The 25,547-nt window shown below is 43.9% G+C and overlaps 1 protein-coding gene across 5 annotated transcripts in view; it reads right to left on the reverse strand.

The window, feature by feature from the left end:
* Nucleotides 1-7,710: 7,710 nt before the first annotated feature.
* VANGL1 (VANGL planar cell polarity protein 1) overlaps nucleotides 7,711-25,547 on the reverse strand; it is a 56,167-nt gene continuing 38,330 nt past the window's right edge. For all 5 annotated transcript variants that reach the window (XM_082459087.1, XM_082459091.1, XM_082459089.1 and 2 more), the window contains 4 exons: nucleotides 22,543-22,676; nucleotides 20,956-21,088; nucleotides 19,522-19,756; nucleotides 7,711-15,213 (listed from right to left, as the gene is read on the reverse strand). In XM_082459087.1, coding sequence (XP_082315213.1) covers nucleotides 14,953-15,213; nucleotides 19,522-19,756; nucleotides 20,956-21,088; nucleotides 22,543-22,676 — 763 coding nt within the window. In that variant the 3' untranslated portion in view covers nucleotides 7,711-14,952. The remainder of the gene's footprint in view (nucleotides 15,214-19,521; nucleotides 19,757-20,955; nucleotides 21,089-22,542; nucleotides 22,677-25,547) is intronic.

Raw genomic sequence — 25,547 nt, forward strand, 5'->3', positions numbered from 1 at the left:
TGTGTGTCTCCCCACCCCAACGCCCCTGCCATTAGTCTGAAAGCAACCTTAGGGAAAAGACTTTGGCTGATTCTGTTCTATCCTCAGTGCCTAAACCAGGATTCGTACTTAACCTTTTTCTTTTTCTTTTTAATTTTGTTTTTTTTATACAGCAGGTTCTTATTAGTTATTCATTCTATACACATCAGTGTATACATGTCAATCCCAATCTCCCAATTCATCCCCCACCACCCCCACCCCCTGCCGCTTTCCCCCCTTGGTGTCCATACATTTGTTCTCTACATCTGTGTCTCAATTTCTGCCCCGTAAACCGGTTCATCTGTACCATTTTTCTAGGTTCCATATATATGCGTTAATATGCGATATTTGTTTTTCTCTTTCTGACTTACTTCACTTTGTATGACAGTCTCTAGATGCATCCACATCTCTACAAATGACCCAGTTTCGTTCCTTTTTATGGCTGAGTAATATTCCATTGTATATATGTACCACTTCTTCTTTATTCATTCGTCTGTCGATGGGCATTTAGGTTGCTTCTGTGACCTGGCTACTGTAAATAGTGCTGCAATGAACATTGGCGTGCATGTGTCCTTTTGAATTATGGTTTTCTCTGGGTATATGACCAGTAGTGGGATTGCTGGGTCATATGGTAACTCTATTTTTAGTTTTTTAAGGAACCTCCATACTGTTCTCCATAGTGGCTGTATCAATTTACATTCCCACAAACAGTGCAAGAGGGTTCCCTTTTCTTCACACCCTCTCCAGCATTTGTTGTTTGTAGATTTTCTGATGAAGCTCATTCTAACTGGTGTGAGGTGATACCTCATTGTAGTTTTGATTTGCATTTCTCTAATAATTAGTGATGTTGAGCAGCTTTTCATGTGCTTCTTGGCCATCTGTATGTCCTCTTTGGAGAAATGTCTATTTAGGTCTTCTGCCCATTTTTGGATTGGGTTGTTTGTTTTTTAAATAATGAGCTGCATGAGCTGTTTCTATATTTTGGAGATTAATCCTTTGTCTGTTGATTCATTTGCAAATATCTTCCCCCATTCTGAGGGTTGTCTTTTCATCTTGTTTGTAGTTTCCTTTGTTTTGCAAAAACTTTTAAATTTCATTAGGTGCCATTTGTTTATTTTTGTTTTTATTTCCATTACTCTAGGAGGTGGATCAAAAAAGATCTTGCTGTGATTTATGTCAAAGAGTGTTCTTCCTATGTTTTCCTCTAAGAGTTTTATAGTATCCGGTCTTACATTTAGGTCTCTAATCCATTTTGAGTTTATTTTTGTGTATGGTGTTAGGGAGTGTTCTAATTTCATTCTTTTACATGTAGCTGTTCAGTTTTCCCAGCACCACTTATTGAAGAGACTGTCTTTTCTCTGTTGTATATCCTTGCCTTCTTTGTCATAGATTAGTTAACCATAGGTGTGTGGGTTTATCTCTGGGCTTTCTATCCTATTCCATTGATCTATGTTTCTGTTTTTGTGCCAGTACCATATTGTCTTGATTACTGTAGATTTGTAGTATAGTCTGAAGTCAGGGAGTCTGATTCCTCCAGTTCCATTTTTTTCCCTCAAGACTGCTTTGGCTATTCGGGGTCTTTTGTTGTCTCCGTACAAATTTTAAGATTTTTTGTTCTAGTTCTGTAAAAAATTCCATTGGTAATTTGATAGGGATTGCATTGAATCTGTAGATTGCTTTGGGTAGTATAGTCATTTTCACAATATTGATTCTTCCAATCCAAGAACATGGTATATCTCTCCATCTGTTTGTATGATCTTTAATTTCTTTCAAAAGTGTCTTATAGTTTTCTGCATACAGGTCTTTAGTCTCCCTAGGTAGGTTTATTTCTAGGTATTTTATTCTTTTTCTTGCAATGGTAAATGGGAGTGTTTCCTTAATTTCTCTTTCAGATTTTTCATCATTAGTGTATAGGAATGCAAGAGATTTCTGTGCATTAATTTTGTATCCTGCAACTTTACCAAATTCATTGTTTAGCTCTAGTAGTTTTCTGGTGGCATCTTTAGGATCCTCTATGTATAATATCATGTCATCTGAAAACAGTGACAGTTTTACTTCTTCTTTTCCAATTTGTATTCTTTTTATTTCTTTTTCTTCTCTGATTGCCGTGGCTAGGACTTCCAAAACTATGTTGAATAATAGTGGAGAGAGTGGACATCCTTGTCTTGTTCCTGATCTTAAGGAAATGCTTTCAGTTTTTCATCATTGAGAGTGATGTTTGCTGTGGGTTTGTTGTATATGGCCTTTATTATGTTGAGGTAGGTTCCCTCTATGCCCACTTTCTGGAGAGTTTTTTATCGTAAATGGGTGTTGAATTTTGTCAAAAGCTTTTTCTGCATCTATTGAGATGATCATATGGTTTTTATTCTTCAATTTGTTAATATGGTGTATCACATTGATTGATTTGCGTATATTGAAGAATCCTTGCATCGCTGGGATAAATCCCACTTGATGATGGTGTATGATCCTTTTAATGTGTTGTTGGATTCTGTTTCCTGGTATTTTGTTGAGAATTTTTGCGTCTATATTCATCAGTGATATTGGTCTGTAATTTTCTTTTTTTGTAGTATCTTTGTCTGGTTTTGGTATCAGCGTGATAGTGGCCTCATAGAATGTGTTTGGGAGTGTTCCTCCTCTGCAATTTTTTGGAAGAGTTTGAGAAGGATGGGTGCTAGCTCTTCTCTAAATGTTGATAGAATTCACCTGTGAAGGCATCTGGTCCTGGACTTTTGTTTGTTGGAAGATTTTTAATCACAGTTTCAATTTCATTACTTGTGATTGGTCTGTTCATATTTTCTATTTCTGCCTGGTTCAGTCTTGGAAGGTTATACCTTTCTAAGAATTTGTCCATTTCTTCCAGGTTGTCCATTTTATTGGCATAGAGTTGTTTGTGGTAGTCTCTTGGGATGCTTTGTATTTCTGCAGTGTCCGATGTAACTTCTCCTTTTTCATTTCTAATTTTATTGATTTGAGTCCTCTCCCTCTTTTTCTTGATGAGTCTGGCTAATGGTTTATCAATTTTGTTTATCTTCTCAAAGAATCAGCTTTTAGTTTTATTGATCTTTGCTATTGTTTTCTTTATTTCTATTTCATTTATTTCTGCTCTGATCTTTATGATTTCTTTCATTCTGCTAACTTTGGGTTTGTTTGTTTTTCTTACTCTAGTTCCTTTAGGTGTAAGGTTATATTGTTTATTTGAGATTTTTCTTGTTTCTTGAAGTAGGCTTGTGTAGCTATAAACTTCCCTCTTAGAACTGCTTTTGCTGCATCCCATAGGTTTTGGGTCGTCGTGTTTTCATTGTCATTTGTCTCTAGGTATTTTTTTATTTCCTCTTTGATTTCTTCAGTGATCTCTTGGTTATTTAGTAATGTATTGTTTAGCTTCCATGTGTTTGTGTTTTCTACATTTTTTTCCCTGTAATTCATTTCTAATCTCATAGTGTTGTGGTCAGAAAAGATGCTTGATATGATTTCAATTTTCTTAAATTTACTGAGGCTTGATTTGTGACCCAAGAGGTGGTCTATCTGGAGAATGTTCTGTGCGCACTTGAGAAGAAAGTGTAATCTGCTGTTTTTGGATGGAATGTCCTATAAATATCAGTTAAATCAATCTGCTCTATTGTGTCATTTAAAGATTCTGTTTCCTTATTTATTTTCATTGTGGATGATCTGTCCATTGTTGTAAGTGAGGTGTTATAGTCCCCCACTATTATTGTGTCATTGTCAATTTCCTCTTTTCTAGCTGTTAGCAGTTGCCTTATGTATTGAGGTGCTCCTATGTTGGGTGCATATATATTTATAATTGTTATATCTTCTTCCTAAATTGATCTGCTGATCATTGTATAGTGTCCTTCCTTGTCTCTTGTAACAGTCTTTATTTTAAAGTCTATTTTATCTGATATGAGTATAGCTACTCCAGCTTTCTTTTGATTTCCTTTTGCATGGAATATCTTTTTCCATCCCCTCACTTTCAGTCTGAATGTGTCGCTAGGTCTGAAGTGGGTCTCTTGTAGACAGCATATATATGGGTCTTGTTTCTGTATCCATTCAGCAAGCCTGTGTCTTTTGGTTGGAGCATTTAATCCTTTCACGTTTAAGGTAATTATCGATATGTATGTTCCTATGACCATTTTCTTAATTGTTTTGGGTTTGTTTTTGTAGGTCCTTTTCTTCTCTTGTGTTTCCCACTTAGAGAAGTTCCTTTAGCATTTGTTGTAGAGCTGGTTTGGTGGTGCTGAATTCTCTTAGCTTTTGCTTGTCTGTAAAGCTTTTGATTTCTCCATTAAATCTGAATAAGATCCGTGCCAGGTAGAGTAATCTTTTTTGTAGGTTCTTCCCTTTCATCACTTTAAGTATTTCATGCCACTCCCTTCTGGCTTGTAGAGTTTCTGCTGAGAAATCAGCTGTTAACCTTATGGGAGTTCCCTTGTATGTTATTTGTCATTTTTCCCTTGCTGCTTTCAATAATTTTTCTTTGTCTTTAATTTTTGCCACTTTGATTATTATGTGTCTCGGAGTGTTTCTCCTTGGGTTTATCCTGTATGGGATTCTCTGCACTTCCTGGACTTGGGTGGCTATTTCCTTTCCCATGTTTTGGAAGTTTTTGACTATAATCTCTTCAAATATTTTCTCTGGTCCTTTCTGTCTCTCTTCTCCTTCTGGGACCCCTATAATGCGAATGTTGTTGCGTTTAATGTTGTCCCAGAGGTCTCCTAGGCTGTGTTCATTTCTTTTCATTCTTTTTTCTTTATTCTGTTCCGCAGCAGTGAATCCCACCATTCTGTCTTCCAGGTCACTTATCCGTTCTTCTGCCTCAGTTATTCTGCTATTGATTCCTTCTAGTGTAGTTTTCATTTCAGTTATTGTGTTGTTCATCTCTGTTTGTTTGTTCTTTAATTCTTCTAGATCTTTGTTAAACATTTCTTGCATCTTCTATATCTTTGCCTCCATTCTTTTTCTGAGGTCCTGGATCATCTTCACTATCATTATTCTGAATTCTTTTTCTGGAAGGTTGCCTATCTCCACTTCATTTAGTTGTTTTTCTGGGGTTTTATCTTGTTCCTTCATCTGGTACATAGTCCTCTGCCTTTTCATTTTGTCTGTCTGTGAATGTGGTTTTCATTTCACAGGCTGCAGGATTGTAGTTCTTCTTGCTTCTGCTGTCTGCCCTCTGGTGGATGAGGCTATCTAAGAGGCTTGTGCAAGTTTCCTGATGGGAGGGACTGGTGGTGTGTAGAGCTGGCTGTTGCTTTGGGGGGCAGAGCTCAGTAAAACTTTAATCCATTTGTCTGCTGATGGGTGGGGCTGGGTTCCCTCCCTGTTGGTTGTTTGCCTTGAGGCAACCCAGCACTGGAGCCTACCTGGCTCTTTGGTGAGGCTAATGGCATACTCTGGGAGGGCTCATGCCAAGGAGTACTTCCCAGAACTTCTGCTGCCAGTGTCGTTGTCCCCACGGTGAGCCACGGCCACACCCTGCCTCTGCAGGAGACCCTCCAACACTAGCAGGTAGGTCTGGTTCAGTCTCCTTTGGGGTCACTGCTGTTTCCCCCTGGTTCCTGATGTGTACACTACTTTGTGTGTGCCCTCGAAGAGTGGAGTCTCTGTTTCCCCCAGTCCTGTCGAAGTCCTGCATACAAATCCCACTAGTTTTCAAAGTGTGATTCTCTAGGAATTCCTCCTCCCATTGCCGGACCTCCAGATTGGGAAGACTGACGTGGGGCTCGGAACCTTCACTCCAGTGGGTGGACTTCTGTGGTATAAGTGTTCTCCAGTTTGTGAGTCACCCACCCAGCAGTTATGGAATTTGATTTTATTGTGACTGTGCCCCTCGTACCATCTCATTGTGGCTTCTCCTTTGTCTTTGGATATGGGGTATCATTTTGGTGAGTTCCAGTGTCTTCCTTTCAATCATTGTTCAGCAGTTAGTTGTGATTCTGGTGTTCTTGCAAGAGAGAGTGAGAGCACATCCTTCTACTCCGCCATCTTGAACCAATCTCAGTGATCTCGGTGCTTAATCTTGTTTGACTAAATAGTCTCTAAGCCCCAATGCAAAGTTAATTTAACAACTATTAGCACCATTAAGAATGTGCTATTGATTTTTGAAAGTCTATCTTATCCCAAGAAGTTTTTGGCAACACGGTGTCATCTGTTCAGATTTGCTAAGGATAGCCAATTGCTGAAGAAATAGGAAGACTATCTCCTTGGCTCAGTAAGAAGGTTTCCAATGGGGGATGTTCTCTTTCCTCAGGTTAGCAAAGTCCCCCAGCAATATAGCCATCATGATGGGAAGCAAAGCAGCATGGGGATGATAGCAGAGGTCCCAGGCCCCATTCTCTGGGCATGGAATGACCACAGCCACCTAAGTGTCCATGCATTTATTTTAATGCACCTGCAGACCCAAATGGTTGCAAGGTGAATTAAGGACCTTTTTCAAATTAATGTGGTATTTCATCAATCAGAACTCTTTGGAGCAGTGATGACTGGAATTCTTAATGATCACCCGAGTCACAGAAGATTAGGTTACACCCAGTAGTTTTAGCATTGAGTGTGCTGCCATGTTCTCATTCATTCATTCACTCATTCCAATATTCAGTCAATGGAACGATAAAGCTGGTTACCACATGTGGATCACAGAAGGCAAAACTGAGTGGGTAAGATGGGAGAGCTGAGCAAGGAGCTAGAAAAGGAAAAATGTTTAAAGCCCCTGTGTCAGTTCTACAAATGCATCATCATTTTGTCTGAGACATTATGAATTCTCAGAACCGCAGAAACACGTTCAGATGTAAATATAGAGAACACATCCAGAAGGCAAATACAGTTTTGATTTTCCACGTCAGCATTAGCCTGCGTAACTAGAAGATGCTGCATGACACCAATAGGGAATTACCAAATCTCTCTTGTGCAGGGATACTGCCCATTCCCACACTACTACTGGTGGGTCTTGTCTCTGGCACTGGGCAAGCAGGCAGTGGCTGTAGCTGATGCCATCCTGATATCCCTCACTCCACTTCCATAATCTCATAGTTTATCATCTGACATTCTCAAAACTCTTCCAAAATTCTATATCTGTATTATGGGTAATGAATGAAAAAGAGAAGTCTTTGGTTTATGTTTGCATACACTTTTAATCTTTTCTCTAGTAGGTTTTGCTTGTGCAGGTGTAAATTGTGCCCATCTTGGCCCAGGGAAACAGAGTTTATCAGTAATCTATACAATGAATATCATCAAGTCAATTACTTTCTCTGATCTTTATCCATGCAACAGGTAAGAATCTGACTCTGTGCTACCAGCATTCAGTAAGGATAGCTGAGAGTAGCAGAAGGCAAGCTCCAATATTTCTTTGTCAAATAATCAAGTTCCCTTTAAATAGACCTATCGAAAATAAGAATAATTTAAACTGAATTAGCAAGCCATTTGCAAAAACAATCCAGCATTCACCCTCCTCACAGTTCCAGGGTCTGACATTTTCCTCCCTCCTTACTTGACTCAAAGATCTTTTTTCACTTGCTGATTTACTCAAAAGGTCTGTTTCACCTCCAAGTTTTAGAGCCTAAGAATTTAATTTTCAGTAATCTATTCATTTAAAACATTCTCTTGACCATAAAATGATTGCAACCTGTAGTTTTTCTTACAATGGCAATTCCACTTTCCCATTCAATCTATCATTACAATTATCTTGGTTTTCAGAGAAACTTGACAGGTTATATTTAAGAGGGTATCAAAATTATTTCAAGAGTGAAAATGTTCCTTAAAAAGCAGAAAACACTTATGATTACCAAAGGGGAAGGGGGGAGGGATAAATTAGGAGTTTGGGATTAACATATACACACTACTACATATGAAATATATAGATAGCCAACAAGGACCTACTGTATAGCACAGGGCACTATACTCAGTATTTTGTAATAACCTATAAGGGAAAATATTCTGAAAAAAATATATGTATGTATAACTGAATCACTTTGCTATACACCTGAAACTAACACAACATTGTACATCAACTATACCTCAATAAAAAAATAAATAAAATCAAAAGTAAAACTTTTTAGATTGAAGTAATCACATGAAAAAAAAGTAACAAAATGTAACGGGATTTCAGTTTATTTTCCGAGTTTTACAGTATAAAAAATGTAACATGTAAAATGTTTTACAATTAATTGGAATGGGGGACCCAAAAGAGAACAAAATAACGTGGATGCCAGGTACACTATGCCCCTCATAGACTCTAACATTGTTACTGATGTTACAATGAAAAGAGGCTTCACTGCATACATCTTATGAATATATGTAAATGTACTTGGGCAGATGGTTGCTGGTAGTGTAATTCATTCATTTACATGTTTGCAATGTCTCAATAGAACCCACCACCCAGTTTATGCAGGAAGTCACACTCAGACTTTGTCATACATATCTAGTGATTGTGCATTTTGCTAACCAGCAAAACTTCCCCTTCTGGTTACAAAGTGCAGTATTAACTAATAAGGGAAAATGCAAAAGACCCCTGGCCACATCTTTACACAAACAGTTATGGCCCCATCAGATAGAGACAGATGGTTTTGTCACTGAAGTTGCTGGGTTGATACTGGATTCTAAATCCAGAAATGTAAAGTTCTTTCAACACAAAAGCGACGGTCAAATAAACTTCCCTTGAGTAAGACCTGGTCCCAGCCTCTCTGGTCTTCTCCCAAGCATCTTTGTTGAGGAAGTGGTCATCACAACACGAGTTAATTCACCACCCCAGTGAGCCAGTATCCACCACTGCCCTCATCCTGGCTGGTGTCCTGCATTCCATGCAATAGTTGTCATAAACAACTGCTTGGAAATCAAATTTTGTTAAACATGTCACAATTTAGGAGTCCCAGAGGACTTTGCTATTTAGTTAAAGCCTACTGTGAATCCATTATAAAAATAAGGACTTATCAGCAAAGTGTGGATTTTTTTTTTTAGGATGATGATCAACACTAAGTGAATATTCCATTATTTCTATCACTGAGGGGTGCTGGCAAATGGAAAGCGACCGCCACCTCTCTCCACCTGGCCCCTGGAATGGTGATGGTGTATAACTGTTTAAATTCCCTACAACATGAATTGAACTAGACTTGACACCTGCAGATCAGATGCCCGTGTCCTATTACTAATTCCCTGAGCAAGAGTCTCTGGTCCTCAGACATGAAGCTTTCCCAAGGTGAGGGCTTTTGGGGGTTTAAAAACTCCTAAAGGATGACCTCCTTCAGAATGAAAGCTCATGTCCACAAGGGAAAGCTCAGATAAATACAAGCAAATACAAAACCAGACACTGCACATTCAAATATTTTTATCCAAGCATTATTTCAGTGCCAAAAGAAGTGCCAAAGACACTCAAGATAAAAGCCTGGGAATTGGTCACATTTGTCCCCAAGGCTTGAGTGTTTTTATCCCACTAAAACAAGGACAAAACACTGATGTTTTCAAGCTGAGAGACATATCAATTGTAGATTCCTGGCGCCATATTGGGAGTAACATTTCACCGTGCTGCTTTAGGTGTCAGAAATCTGTTGTTGTGTTGGGGAGACTCTAAAACAACCCACTGAAGACATTTATGTTACAGGTGAAACAAAACAAATTGGGTTATCTAAGTAGAAATGGGACAGGCCTGGTAAAAGGGACACAGAGTACTAAAACCTAATTTTATTCAGTAGTTATACATTCCCTATTTACCCTCTGAAAATGTGTCTTACTCACTCCTAACAAGCAGCAATGCTGAGAGGTGTGTCATCTTTCCTTTCCTATCCTCTACTGAAAGCAAACAGCAGGAGAGAAGGTAGTTTATGCACAACTAAACCAAAACCTCAAGACATTGGAATAGAGAAAAAGTGTGCCCAGAGTCCTGTTTTATGTCTGGTGATTAAAATTCTAGAGGGCAAATGTGGGGAAAACAGTGGGATGCAAAGTGCTTGCTGAGAACATGAAGTCAAGGATGGAGGCCAGGGGCTCCAGTCCCAAACCTCCCTAGGCTGGGCTGCAGGCTGTCCCTCTCCCACCCCAACCAGTGGAAGCTGTTGGGGCATAATGTTGACAGAGCACCAGGAAGAGGCCTCCTCAGGTCAGAAGGAGGCCAGGTCAGCCCCTGCACACCTCCCCAAGGTGCACACCTGCCCAAGCCAGCAGGGTGGGAGTGGAGGGGGAGAGGGGCAGAAGCAAAGGGAGGCTGCCAGAACAAACAGCACCTGAGTCCTACAGCAGGTGCAGCGCTAGCAGGGCTGGTTTTCCTAAGGGAAGGAGGATTCTCAAGTTCTTTCCATCAAAATTCCTGAGAAATCTGCCAGCACGGCGGAGCAGCTTTCCCTGGAGCCACAGCTCTGGTGCAAACCCGAGGTCAAAGAACAGATGTGATTCCACCTCCAACAAACCCCCAATCCCAGGTTTTGATTCAAGGTTAAGTATCCTCAGGTCTCTCCTCCACATCCAGAAAATACCAAATTATTTAGGTAACACTTCAAGGTACAGTGACTGAGGGATTGGAATCAAACATTAGATTTGAAATTTCATTTATTAGCCATGAGATTTCAAGCAAGTTCCTCCCTCTCTGATCATCCCTTTTCTTACCTGTAAAATTCAGATAACGCCTACCTTAAAGGAATTCACATTCTAAGACAACGCCTAACATACAATACCTGATAGATACATCTTATTACCCTTCTCTTCCTTCTTTGACCAAAATATATTTTGTCAAAAATGTGACCCCAAATCTAATTTTCTGGGCTTCCACTTGGTTAAAGCTCAATATGGAGATTTCAATGTAGTGTCTAAGGTACCTTATTCACTACTGCACTGAGTACCATTCAAAAACTGTGCTATGGGCTTAAGAATAACTCATATTTTATTTATAATGGATTATGACCACAAGGTTACATAGCAGTAAATTCACAGTAGTGATTTATTTTTTGTAAAACAAGACTCACAAAGCACAAACACTACCCAGAAATACTTACATCACTTTACAATTGCAGGGTCTCTGCTGGACTATTTGAATACTATGGCACCATTTCTGTGCTACTTTTAGTAATCAATCTTTTTTTAAAAATGAAGCTCAATTTTTAAGTTATATTGAGAAATCTATGGTAAGGCTTCCGGGGTAGTGAAGTTGGAGCAGTCATTATCATGGAGCTTGACCTTTCTTTCTTTGTTTCTTGCTGTTTTCAGGTCATAAAGTCCTGAGGCAAGAAAGTCTAATGGACTTGCCTACAGGACAGCAGGCTCTCCAGAAGCCACTGCTGTGCTAAAGCCATTTACTCATGGGGAGAAGCCAGTGTAACCTAGGGGAAGGAGTAAAGGAGAGGAGGGAGAAGTAACTGGCTTTAGAGTAACCTCCCAGAAGATGGGTGCTGTTAGGGTATCTCTCAAACACAGGGCATATGTAGAAACACATGGACTTTCACACACTCATCTATATAAACACATCCACAAGTTATTTGCTGAGATACACACCCATCTGCTACAGATAACACAGTTGTTCAGATGGCTAACATAAACATGCCGTCCATCTGGTAATTACACTCAGAGAAATGCTCACATATATAGAAACACACATCCACAAACAAATACGCGTCCCAGTGTAGGGAGCCTTCCATAGCAGGGTTCACATAGATGAGAGTAAACCAAGGACTTGATTTTGCTGATTTCACCGAGCGGCTGCTACACTCACTCTCCCGGGAGAAAGTAAGGAGGGGCAGGGTTGTCAGTTTCTGTCAGCCTAACAGGCTCGTGGCTTCCCACAGGGTTACAGCCTTATCTATATACATGCACACCAAAGCGACCAGGAGACACAAGAAAGAGAGTACCCGACTACCACCAACTATGGTGAAGACAGTGGAGCACCTCATGCCCACCCAACACACACCGGAACGGCCACAGTCTCCCCACCGCAAAGGAGGTCCTAGCTCTGGCAATGAGCCGCAGCACAGCACACACACACACACATACTACGGCCACTTTCCTCTATCCATTGGCTGTACAGAATTTGTCCTGTGCGTAGACAGAGGACAGAGAAGGAGGAAGGGAGATGATGATGGCTGGGCAAAAAATGGTCAAGCATCTTCTCTAGGGCTTACTTTAAAAACTTTCGCAAAACTATCACACGTTTTGACTTAACTGATAATGCAAAGGATGGATCAATCACAAAACCTTAAAATCCCTTCTGGCTCTAAGAATGCAGACTTCAATGTTTAGTTCATGGACGATTAAAAATTGTCATTATCTTCAAAAGTACACACTTAAGAACAGAAACTATCTACTGGTTAAAACATCACCAGGGAAGAGAACGACCTCAGACATACACTCCTCATTGTTTTTCTACTCCTTACTGTTTAACGTTCACATTTTAATAACAGGTTGAAAGTTATAGAAAATCTATAAACATTTCAGGCAAACAAAATCTTGTATCCTCTAATGTGAACTTATCTTCTAATTCTACTAGCCCAGGGCACAGTTTACCCCTTTTCAAAAGAAGAGCTTATTGACTGCAAGAACTGAAAAGGACTGTGTCCAATTGTATGATACAGCTTTTCTGAAAACTTACATTAAAAAAAAAAATGCCATTTACATTGTTCCCACTGCACCAGTAACTCAAGCTATTAAGAGTTACAAAGATCCTGCATTTTATTACGTTGTTCTTTCGAAAAGGACTCAATACAAAGTCAGTGTAAAAAAATCAATATTCAATTTAAAACAGAAACAGTAATTTCACAAAGTCTGACATTCTCCTATGCAAAGACTGGGAGAGAGAGAAAAGAAATTCTTTAATTTAAACCTTTCTTCACCCTGCTGGGAAGGCAGGCACCAAAGCCATGAATCCAACTTAACCTCTTCTGGACTGGTAATTGAAGACAGGGTTGTAAGCACAGTTTTTTAGAATGTTGATGGATAGTGTCATTATTAACCATATGAATATACATGTACGGCACTTCTATTGCTGGGTTTCTGATGCAGCAGCCTCTGATACATTTAGTCTGGGACAGTATAACCTTTATGCAGCCAAAGTCTCTTATACATTCACCATCCCTTACCCAGTCTCCCAAAATATATTCCTGAGAAAGACATTATCAAAAGGAATGTCCGGCTTGAAGGGACCTAAAGGCAAAACTAAGAAGAACAAAAGCACCATGGTTACATGGTATGTTTTTCATAAACGGAAGCCATGTAGTTAAATAGTACGTCTTGGCTCCACCCCATACCGACTGGTTCCTCCTTCCTGCTTTTCCAACACATCTTCTTGTTGACCTGAAGGCTGTGGATTCAAGAACACTGTTTACTTGTCCAGGTACAGGGGTGTGACAAATATTGAAAGCCAATTTTGGTTTAAGACAGTAATAACAAACACTGCACCACTTGTGGAATGCATAAACCAGAAAGGGTACATGCGAACACGTACACAAAGAGCATCTGACAGTGCCATCCTTGGCTATAGCAAGGTGACTGGTTACCCTAAACACTGGGGAAAAGCGAGAGTGAACACTTGCAAAGGTTTGCTGTGGATACAGGAAGGCAGATGGAGGAACTGAAGGCCACTGCAGGGCTCTGCCCGTTGGCGCCTCCGCTCGCCCGGCCTGGCTGCTCCCCTGGGCCCAGGCCCAGGCAAGCCCACTGAAACTATCTAAGAAACAGACCAGGCCGGCATCATGCTGGATCACAAGCTCGGCTCCCTACTTTCCTTTCCCCAAGTGCTGCAGCTTGCCCATTCCCTCTCCTCACTTCACTGCCAACTACGAGTGATTTAGCACCAGGACCTAAAGGAGCCCCTGCCCGGGTGGTAAGGGGCGGAGGTGATGAGTGCACAGTGACGGTGGTCAGAAGTCAGGGGCTGGACGCCGCAGCTGTCCCTTGGCAGGGCAGCTTGCTATGGAGCTTTGTGAGGACGTATCTCCCGGGAAATGGAGGCTCCGAGCTGAACTTGCCAGTCCCTGAGTCACAGCGTGGGTCTCCCCCCGGTGGGTGTGGGGCAGTGGGAGGAGGCTCTGCGGGGGGAGGGGCTCCTGCCGCAGCCCGAAAGGGACATCCTAGCTGGCGTGCCCTCCCTGGGACCTACCTGGGGGGTACTTCACCCTTCCCTACGTAAACAAACAATCCGTGGGGCGGACCTGAGGCTGTGCATGGAGCCCGAGGGCACACGTGAAGAGCCAGGTCCTGAGCGGCTCTGAAGGCTGGGCTCCCTGGCCGGGGCTGCCAGCCAGGTAGGGTGTGGTGTGTTTTGGGGGGGTGGGGGTGGGATGGAGTGGGGACAGGTAGGCCATCACAGGGTTAGGAAAGGGCTACCTGCTCAAGCTGGTAGGCAAGCAGGTCAAAACCGGGGCAGGCAGATTCTCTCTTTGGGGAAAAAAATAAAATCATTAAGAGCTGTAAACTGACAGTACATGTTTGTCGTTGTGATCTTTCTCTGCAGAACCTAAGGCAACACAGAACAAAGATGAAGGCAGGCGTTTCGTGAACAGCCCGTGGCTCCCGTGGTGCCGGATGTTTACATATACAAACACGTGTGGACACGTCCTGTCTGGTTCCTTGAAACAGGACAAAGACATGTCCTCAGAGGCCCACGAGTGGGATGGCCTGAAGCCAGGGAAGGGCTGGGTGCTGGACGAAAGGCAGGGACGAGTTGTAAGGCGAGGTTCCCAAGACCCTCCAGCTCCGCTTTGGTTTGCAGCTGTCACAGAAACGCCAGGGAACGGCTTCTCGAGACGTCCCATCCCCAAGTCAGATGTCATCAGTCACTTTCTTCCAGGACGGACATCTTCTGCTTCCTTCCAAATAAAGTGCAGATGGTCAAAGGACCCTGGTCTCTCACCTGCCAGTTCAGTCAGCAATGAAGAATAATAAAAACAAAGATGCCCCTCTGGTATACATATATATCTCTCTATATATTCTTTTTTTTTTTTTTTTAATAAAGCCACAAATATAGAACTTTTAAACCGACGTCTCAGACTGTAAGCGAAGGACAAATTTGTGAGACTTGGGGTCTATGAACTCTTCTGAGAGCATGATGAACGGGATTTTCTTCACATTGACTACGAGGCTGAAGTCTAAGCATTTGAGGACAAAAACGAGTCCATCCCGCAGCCCACTGGTCACGGCCTCATCACTGACAAGCCGCCACTGCATGGCGAGCCAGCGCTCCCGGTCGTACTGCAGCGTGGGGCCCGTGCTGAGGTACCGCTCGAGGAAGGCCTGCAAGGACAAGCGGAGATGCTGTTAGGGAGGGAGCACCTGCTCCAGGCCGTGCTGCTGGGGGCTGCCTGCTCTCACTCCTGGGAAATCATGTCCTCCCAACAAACCAGGACGGCCCCGCAGGTCACACCCAATTCCATCAGGCCTGCCCAACGGAGTCCTTGCTGGGGAGGGGAGGCTCCCCCACTTCCTCACTCTCCAACCAGAGGCTGCCAACGGTGGTAAGCACAGAGGCGAGGAAGGTGGGGTGGCTGGTACCCACATCTGCCCAGAAGCCGTGGCTGAGGCATCAGCCGCCTCTAAGGGCCCGGGTCCCACGGCCCATGCCACGGCTTGTACCTGTTCATAGGTCGGCCTCCTCCCATCCCGAGAGCTCCTCGGGGCAAGTGCCAGGCACGGAGGAGCACTCTGGGAATGTGAGCAGGGATATACCTGCACACACAAAAACACAGGGACACACAGGGATATACCTGCACACACAGGGATATACCTGCACACACAAAAACACAGGGACACACAGGGATATACCTGCACACACAAAAACACAGGGACACACAGGGATATACCTGCACACACAGGGATATACCTGCACACACAAAAACACAGGGACACACAGGGATATACCTGCACACACAGGGATATACCTGCACACACAAAAACACAGGGACACACAGGGATATACCTGCACACACAAAAACGCGTGCTCTGCCCTTACTGCTGTGTGCCTCTGGGTGAGCCGTTTAACCTCTCTGTGGATGGAGGGCATAACAGCGCTAATGCACAGGGCTGCCGTGAGGACGGAGTGGCTGACTCTAACCATCTCATGGTGCCAGGCTGTTTTATGGTGGATGGAGTGTGCATGTGGCAAGTCCGGGGGATGGCCGGACCCCACATCCACCTCCCTCTCTCTCGGCTCCAGCAGGGCTGAGCTCCGTGGGTTCCTCGACGTCCCCCTTGACGTGTGCTGTTCCTCCTGCTGAATGTTGGCCTTCAGCAAACTCCTCCTGGCCCTTTAAATCTTCTCACACCACTGAACCTCTCCGACAGGGGAACATGTCCTCCTTTAAGTGCCTATAATCATGGGCATGACTGCCGGGTGACATTTTGCTTTCTGAACAATTACTGCCAACTTGCTTGTCTGAGGCCTACACTAAACTATACTCTCCTGGAAGGCAGGAACTATTTTTTAAATTTGGATTTTTCACGTGCCTGGCATATGCTGGCGGGCTCAACAGCATGTGTATTGCATCAATAAATACATCCATTTAGCTTTGAGAAAGAAGAAGAAAAAACGAACCAGGGATCCAGGTAGAAAATATTAGGATAAAACATTCTGGTCCTAAACACAGGTCACAGATGGTTTCTAAGTGGTATCCTCTTCCATCCACACCTCACTGCTGCTGCCAGGTACATTAGTTCTCATCTATAAGCATACATTCTAAGGCAGAAGGGAGAGTTGTGCCTCTACTACAACACACACGCATATAAAAATAACTCCTATGTGGGAATTTCCTGGCGGCCCAATGGTTAGGACTCAGCGATTTCACTGCTGGGGCCCAGGTTCAATCCCTGGTCGGGGAATTAAGACCCTGCAAGCCACGTGGCACGGTCAAAAAAAAAAACCAACTCTTATGAATCATAAGGAAAAGAAACAGCTCAACAGTTAGAGAAATGAAATTAATAAGACAATTTATAAAATAGAAAATTAAGATATGAAAAGATGTTCTATCACATTAATAGTTAAAGAAATATGACTTCAAATAATAAAAATATATTTCCTTCCTCTTAGATGGGCAATGATCAAAAAGAATGACAACATCCAATGCTGGCAAGGGTAAGGGGGAAATAAACGGTCTCATATCCTAAAGGCAAAAGTGTAACACCCCTTAGAAGGACAATTAGCAGGATCTGTACCTTTGATCCAGCTGTTCCTCTACTAGAAATTTATCCTTCAGAAATACTTGCATAAATGCACAGACATATGTAAAAAAGAGATATTCACTGCAACACTGTTTAGACCAGTGGTTGGCAAACTTTTCTTTAAATGTAAATATTTTTGGTGTTGCAAAGACACACACTGTCACAACTACTCAACTCTGCTGTAGTAGAGAGAAAGCAGCCGTAGACAATCTGTAAACAAAAGGGTGTAGCTGTGTCCCAATAAAACTCGATTAACAAAAACCACCACCCCCTAGTTTAGACTAATGAAAGATCTTAATCCAAATGTGCATCAGTAGGCAATCCATTAAACAAACCATGGTATTCAGTGGAATAAGACGCAGCTATTACAGGGAATGAGTCAGATCTGTATGACGGAGATTGGGAAGTACTGACATGGAAAGATAGCCAAGAGACAGCTTTAAGAGAAAAAAGCAAGTTTCCAAACTTTACCTATATGGTATGAGATCCCATTTCTGTTTTTTTTTTTTTTTATCCATTTCTGCTTTAAAAACACACACACACAAACACCTGAAAGAATATACCCCTACTCTTTATATCAGTAAGAACCGTCTGGAGCAGGGGAATGAAAACTTCGCTTTGTACATTATACTTTTCTTTAATGTTTGGATTTTTATACAAAGATTATTAGTTTTAATCCAGAAAAGTATACTTTTTTTAAAAAATAAATTTATTCACTAATTTATTTATCTATTTTTGGCTGTGTTGGGTCCTCGTTTCTGCGCAAGAGCCCTCCCCAGTTGCGGCGAGCGGGGGCCACTCCCCACCACGGTGCGCGGGCCTCTCACTATCGCGGCCTCTCCCGTTGCGGAGCACAGGCTCCAGACGCGCAGGCTCAGTAGTTGTGGCTCACGGGCCCAGTTGCTCCGCGGCATGTGGGATCTTCCCAGACCAGGGCTCGAACCCGTGTCCCCTGCATTGGCAGGCAGATTCTCAACCACTGCGCCACCAGGGAAGCCCAGTATACTTTTTTTAAATGAAAAAGAAAGCAACCAGGAAACTTAAAAAAAAAAAGAAAAAAACCTTGAAAAAAGGAAAACCACCACTTCCATTCTATGTGGTACGAGCTATCACTTTGCACATGCAGACATATTGTACTCACTTGCAACCACAGTGTTCAAAGTTTCTTGCATTCTGTTTTTTGTAACTTAATATTCTAACAAAGATTCTTCCATGTTTTAACAGGTGAAATACCGTAATATATAAGCCACTGTTCCATTTTTAAGTTATTTCCAGTTTGGAGTTAATACAGATAATTTTGCAAAAATCACCTGCATATATATTCATGAGTATAGCTGACTGTGCTGAGTACTTTTTCTAGGAGAGGGATTAGTGAGTCAAAGAATATGGGAAACGTTATGGCTTCTTACTGAATATTTCCATATTGCTTTTCTAAGGATCGTTACTGGTTAGTGACAATGCAACCAACAGTTGTATATTACAAGGCAATGTATGAACACAGGTCCTTATACTAATAACATCACTACCAAGTGTTATGTGTGTACTATATGCAAGCTCATTTACTTTCTACCACACGATTTACATGTCATGCTGCCATATTTAATATAATTCTCATACAACAATCCTATCCGGTAGATACTATTATTATCCCCATTTTATAAAAGAGGAAACAAGTGAAGAGTAACTTAGGCAAAGTCACAAACCAATTAGGTGGTGGAGCCAGGATTTGACTCCACTTCTGTTTGAAGAGAGGTCCTTTGCTGAACCCTTCCTCTACTTTGCCTCCTTGGCCACAGCCCTCTATTAGATGCATGGTTGGTTCTTGTAACAGCCCCAAAAGTGTGCTCACGTCATAATCCAAAAGAGCATTCAGTAAAACTAACCCCCTAAGCGCCAAAACACCAAAGTGATGGCACGTTTTCTATTGTTGATAATAATGGCTATTTATCTGGTCCTTATATTATGACAGACGCTGTTTTAAGCACTTCACAGGAATGGACTCTCTTAGTTCTCATGACAACCCAATGAGGTAGATATTAGTATTATCCCCAGTTTACAGACTAGCAAACTGAGGCACAGAGCCATTAGGCTCTTGGCCCAAGGTTTCCCACTAGTTGGTGGAGGTGCCAGGTTAGAGTGAGTCAACTTGGCCCCAGAATCCACAGAGTAACCTGAACTACTACCTGGACTGTCTCTAAGTGAAAGCCTTTCCTCTGCTTGAATCTAGAGGCCTTCAAAGGCACATTTTAAAAACGACTGTACCGAAACAACATAAAATAAGTGAGAATCATTAATTCTTATTAGTTGGTGCTTTAGAGAAGCCTTTGATTTTATCATTCCTGGTAATACCCTAAAGTGGGACTTTCCAAGCTCGGTGACAAGTCGCACCTTTGGGGTCATGCTGTTGGTGATGCAGAAGGCCAGGTGCTGCAGGATGCTCTCCATGCTGTGGTAGTGCTGCTGCCGGGTGGTGCGCAGGTACTTCTGCAGAGCCCGGGCCATGGAGGGGAAGATGGCCTGGGCGGCCTCCCTGGGGTCCATCACCTCCCCTGGGGCTTTCTGCTGCTCCTCAGCCTGGAGACGCTGGATGTGGATGAAGGCCTCCTCCACTGCAACCACCAGCCTGCAGGCGATGCAACACAGCAATCAGGACCGTGGTGCAGGGCTTGAGAACAGAGTCACACTGAACGTGGGATGACTCCTCCCAGTCTGCCACCAGCTCAGCCAAGGCTCCAGTCCTTAGCTGTCACTCCAGATGGTTGGGAGAGGAGGGGAGGGGAAAGGAAGGCAAAGGCAAAAATAATACGTGGGATGGGGGCTCCAGGGTGAGGAGGAAGGAGGCTGGGAGTCGGAGATGACTTCTGTTCTCAATTCTGCCACTAATTTACTTGGGAGACTCACTTCAGTCCCTTTCATCTTTACAATGAAGGCTTAGATGAAAAGAGTTTTAAGGCCCCTCAAACTCTGGCTACAAAAGGCTCTGCTTGCACTGAGAGGTGGCTGGTGGTGCAAGAAGCAGCCTTACAGAGAGCCAGAGCTGTATCCGCGGATCCAGCCGCCCATACCAGCAGCCCCTGGGAGAAAAGAAGGAAGGGGCCCAGCACACAGGATGAAAACCATCTTTGTCCACTTCGGCTAACGTGATCAGATCTTGAAAATCAGCAAGAGCCTGGGGATATAGGGCGGGCCACTCAAAGTGCCGGCTGAGGGCCAGCAGCTTCCTCATCAGTTGGGAATTTTAAAGAAATGCAAATTCTTGGGTGGGCCCCACTCTAGACCTACTGAAAAAAGTGAAGTATCCGTTGCGGGTAGGGCCCCGGAACCTGAGATCTGTGTTTTAACAAGTCCTCCTGGTGATGCTTTTGAATGCTAAAGTTTGAGAAACACTGGAGCAAGATTCCCTCCAAAGGCCCAAGCAGGTCATGTTTATAAACTGAAATTTCATTTTGGTTAAAAAAAAAAAAAGTCTTACAGAGAACAGACTGTGGGTTGCCAAGGGGGAGGGGGCTGGGGGAGGGAAGGACTGGGAGTTAGGGATTAGCAGATGCAAGCTGTTATACATAGGATGGATAAACAACAAGGTCTTACTGTATAGCACAGGGAACTGTATTCAATATCCTGTGATAAACCATAATGGAAAAGAATACGAAAAAGAATGTATGTATATGTGTAACTGAGTCACTTTGCTGTACAGTAGACATGAGCACAACACTGTAAATCAACTACACTTCAATAAAATAAATTAAAAAAAAAAGAGAATTAGTATGCCATTCAAAAGAAAAGTGTTACAGGCATGCTAGTTTTGGGGGGTGGGCAGTGTACCTTGCTCTCCGCTTCTTCACCCGCCGTTCATGTTCCGCCTCCTCATAATACAGCTCGTTGTGGCTCGAGTCCCTGCGCCGAGCAGCTGCGGCGATCATTGCCCGGGACTGACCAGTGGCGTTATTACTGGGGCCTTTGGGGAAAAGGATGATGGAGGAAGGACAGTTTTAATGCCTTGGGGCTGCGAAACAGAGCAGAAATCTAGTCCACAGTCTGTCAGCACCGTCCGCCCATCCCCTGTGAAGCACATACACAAATCCCAAAAGTAACTTCCCCGAAGGGTGAACTGGACCCCTGCTCTGCGTTCAAAATGCTCACAAGAAGAAGGAAATCTCCCAAAACCCCAACTTGATGAGTGGAAATGGAAAAAGAACTCCGAAGGAGATGAAGAATGCTTGACGATTAAAATGCTGGCCAAAAATAGCACAGACTGTGCTGAAGATGTTACTTACCATCTGTTACATAAAGTTCCATTTTGGCCATAAGGGCAGCTGGAACATGCATTTCAGCGACAAGACAATGGGAGAGAATGACAGGGATGGGGGGAACAGGACAGAGGAAAAGGAGAGTCAATGGCCACGGAGACATTGACCACACACGTGCTGGAGTGTCATGGTAGCCACAACTTTTACAGAAAATACCCATGTTTGGGGTCTTGCAAAATGTCATGTTTATTAATACACACCTAGAACTCCTGGTCTCGTTCCCCTGACCACGGACTGTCTTAACTTTTCAGAAGGACGAGGCAGATCGTGTGCTTTCTTATGCAGCATCTACTTAATGGCCTGGCTTGCTAGTGGGATTCTGCACTAGGTTTGTGAAATTTACCAATCCTTTAGGATTCACAAGCAAGTGCACATCTCAGAGAGCCAAAAACAAAAAAAGGGGGAGGATATTGTCACTAAAACTGACACTGCCTATAAATCACTCGACTTGTTAACAACATGATCCTCTTCTAGGCTTTGCAAAGCTCTTGCCCTGACCCAGGGTACCTGGCAAGAAATGACACCGTGTCCTGTTTCTTGCACTTAACCATCTGATAGCCTGAAACACAGCTGTGATGTCTCCAGCCTGGCCTCTGGCCTCCAGCCACTCACTCAACTCTAGTTCTCAGCCAGGACTGACAAATGCCTGTAAGAATCTCGCCAGAGGCCTGAATTATAGTCTTCATGGATTGAGGTAGCTGAATCTTTGGTAATTTATCCAAATTTTGAAAAGCAGCCTTCTTTTCCTATGAGCTTTCAATGTAAGATGTTCACCACAGGAGGCAGGAAACCCACATCACTACTGTTTCATGTAGTTTTCATAAAATCCTCAAATGAATGAATCTCCCACATATGCAGACTATCAATCAACATTTCTCTAAACATATCTTTGTCAGGAAAAAAAAAAAAAAAAAGGAAAGGAAAGAAAGGAAGAAAAGACAAAAGAAAAAGAAAAAAAGGAAAAATTGTTCTGAAATGAGAACGTACCATAAAGGCAGACCCTGAGAGGGGTAGAACCAAATGGAACATACAGTTTAGTCTAAGTACTGGGTTGATCAACTGCTCCCTGCACCCACCAGAGACACCACTTCAAGGCACGTACCATCTACGTTGTAGACTTTCAGCCCGGCCATGTGCTTGGCTGCTCGGAATTTGGAGGCTGTTAGGAGGTTGGGGTTATAGATGGTGAAATCTTTATAGTAATTTTCCAGAACCACCAACGCTGCTCGCTGGATACTGAGAAAAGAAGGCAAAATTAATGCAGTTTTTCCAAGCAGGTCCTATGTGAAAAAAAAATCCTCTTTTGGGAGTCAGGTAAAATAACAGATCACCAAGGATAACCGCACATAGAAGGCTCCTGGGTTTCACCACATCTTTTGTCTCCAGGACAAGAATTTAAAGATGAAACTTAAGTCCCATCGTTCAGTGGCTTCTGTGCCTTCTCCCAGGCTACATCATTAGCCGCATCCCATCTAGCCAATAGGCGAGAAAGGAATGTTACACCTTCTCATTTAGATTTGCTTAGGCTACACAGAACGTTCCTCGTTTTCTCAGTTTACAGGAGAGCAAACTGAGGACCCCCAAAAAGGTCAAGGACTTACAGATGGCTGCAGAGCTACTGAGTGAAACAACAAAGTGTAGATTCAAGTTTGTCAGGTCCTAGGGCAGTGTTTCGACCTACACCTCATTGCCCCTGACGGAAGGAATGTAGGGTTTTCAGTTTTCTGTAGGTCAAAGCAACACCCACACAGGGCAGAGTGCACTGGAAAAATACTGGCTGCAAACACTGGTTAATCCTGATTCCTACTCTTCGCCCCATCCATCCCAGGCCAGCGAGAGCTCCCTCTTTCAGAGGAAACAAGACCCTTTTCCCTGAGCCCCCTGAGGCCTCAGCTGAGACGTCACTCTTCCTTGGTCTACAAGGCCTCCTGCTCCATGGGCTGCAGTCCCCAGTCCTCCGCAGGGGGGTGTGAAGAGGACTCCACTTGCCAGTGTCCTGCGATCTCTAACCTGTCACCAGCCTGGCCCCTCTGAGAGCAGCAGAGGAGCAGAGAAGAGGTAGCAGGGTGGGTGGAGGGGGCACCCATACTCAGCATCGGTCGCAAAAGAACATGTTCTTGGACACAGATACAGGGCGCTCACCACTTCAAAGAGTGACCTGTAATAATACCGCCAGGCATTTTACATACCTCATCTCATTTGACCCTCACAATCATTCAAGGGAACAAAGCCAAGGCTCAAAAATCTATGACCTGCAAACAGGATACATCTACCAAACAGCAGAGCTGCAACTCCAATCTGCGCCTTCTCCCAGATGTGTGGCCGCTGTAGGACAGTGTACATATGCACTGACCTCTCCAGGTCTCTTAGATGTTCACTAACCACCAGTGTGCTAAACGCCACACGGTTATTTGTATCTTGCCCTTTATATTTTTCTTCCTGTTTCCCTGCTAAGTAGGTGAGCTTGTAAGGATTATTTACAATAGCCTGGGCACCAGGATAGGGCTGCCTTCAATTCCTGGATGACCACACTGCCTTCTACAGCTCTCTGAGTGGCTCAGGGTTCCTCACACCAAGACAAGACAGCCCCTAACCTATCAGCTTGACACTCTGCCAACCCACTCAGCTCCCCTTGGGGCTGTGCCCCCAGCATTTAACATGGAGTCGAAAAACAATCTAGAAGTCAATCAGCTAATCTCCTTGAGAGCAGAGTCATGGCAATGCTTTCTTACTCATATCCCCACAACGCCTCGATCCGTGATCTGCATTCAGTTGGGGCTTAGTATCAACCTAGATATGCACACTCATGCGGGGCTGGGGAAATCTGGGAAGACCAACTTCCAATTATAGAAGTATAAGATTCCTAAGAGCAAATCCACATTCAAAAGCCCTAGTCATTTAGTTTTCCAGTCGCCCACTCACCACTCTCATATTTAAGAACCTATGTCAGCCAAGCTCTGGGAGTGCAAAGATAAGGTGGGAGGAGCTTCTCCTTGCCGGCGGCGTATGTGGAACAGAAGCTCTGTGACCACCAACTGGAATACACAGGGGCTGAGGAAGCACAGAGGAGGGCTTCTAACCACCTGGGACTTGGGTAGGCATAAGAGCAACTTCCCGAGGAAGTGAAGTGGCCCTTGAGTTGAGGTTTGTGTGTCACAGACCTTTGTGCAGAAGTCCCCTTGGCTTCCACAGACGCCCCTGCCCAGTGGATCCCCGGCTCAGCATGGCCGGCCTCTTCTCTGTCGCTCTGTCTGTGACATTCTCCCACGGGCGGGGCACGTGCCGCTTCTCTACCTCCTGCTCCATCCTGAGGCTGACGGCGGCCTCTGCCTGCTCACCGGTCACACACGAACACTCCCTCCTATGCACCTCTACCCGCCTGCCCAGGCACTGCTTTTCCGAAGTCTCTGGGCTTTTTGCAGATGAGGAGACCCTTTACACAGCAGCAGGTCTGTTCATGTGCACAGACTTGCCGCCTGCAGGCTACTTCATCCCAGGCTCCTGTGCTGACATGGACACATCTCAAGGGGCCTGGATTCCAGCAGAGAAGTATTTCCCTGATCAAGATTTAAAACTTAAAAAGGCAACTCAGAGGTTATTCTCGGGCCCATCTTCAAAGCAAACCCTCTTGTGGTTGTGGGGTTTGGTTTTTCTGTTCAGCCAGCCCACAAGGAGGGGGCCCAGGGCATCACACTACCTCAGCCGGGGCCTGCAAGGCAGAGAGGGAACGGCTGGACCGGAGCCTGGTGGCCCTGTTTCCCAACCTCTCTACCCCCAAAACCACCGTGCTGCCCGGAGAAGGGGTGTCTGTCGACACCCAGCTCTGGCAGGGGCCTTGCTCTCCAAACTGGGCAAGTCCACAATCAGCATTACGCCAGAGCCCTGGGCGGCCTGGGGAGGGCCCAGGGACTGGACACGAGCCTCCCCAGGCTCAGGAGCCTTTGCTCAGACAACCAAACAAGGGGGAGAGCTCAGGTGATGTTTTCTTCCTCCAGCCCCGTCTCAACAGAGAGGCACCAGAAAGCCCCAGAATCAGCTGTGGACCTGCCCGCCTCCACAGGATGACAAGCTAACATGGGAGCTAAAAAAAAAAAAAAAAAAAAAAAA

The sequence above is a fragment of the Balaenoptera physalus genome (assembly GCF_965194825.1).
Source record: "Balaenoptera physalus genome assembly, chromosome: 1".
NCBI lineage: Eukaryota > Metazoa > Chordata > Mammalia > Artiodactyla > Balaenopteridae > Balaenoptera > Balaenoptera physalus.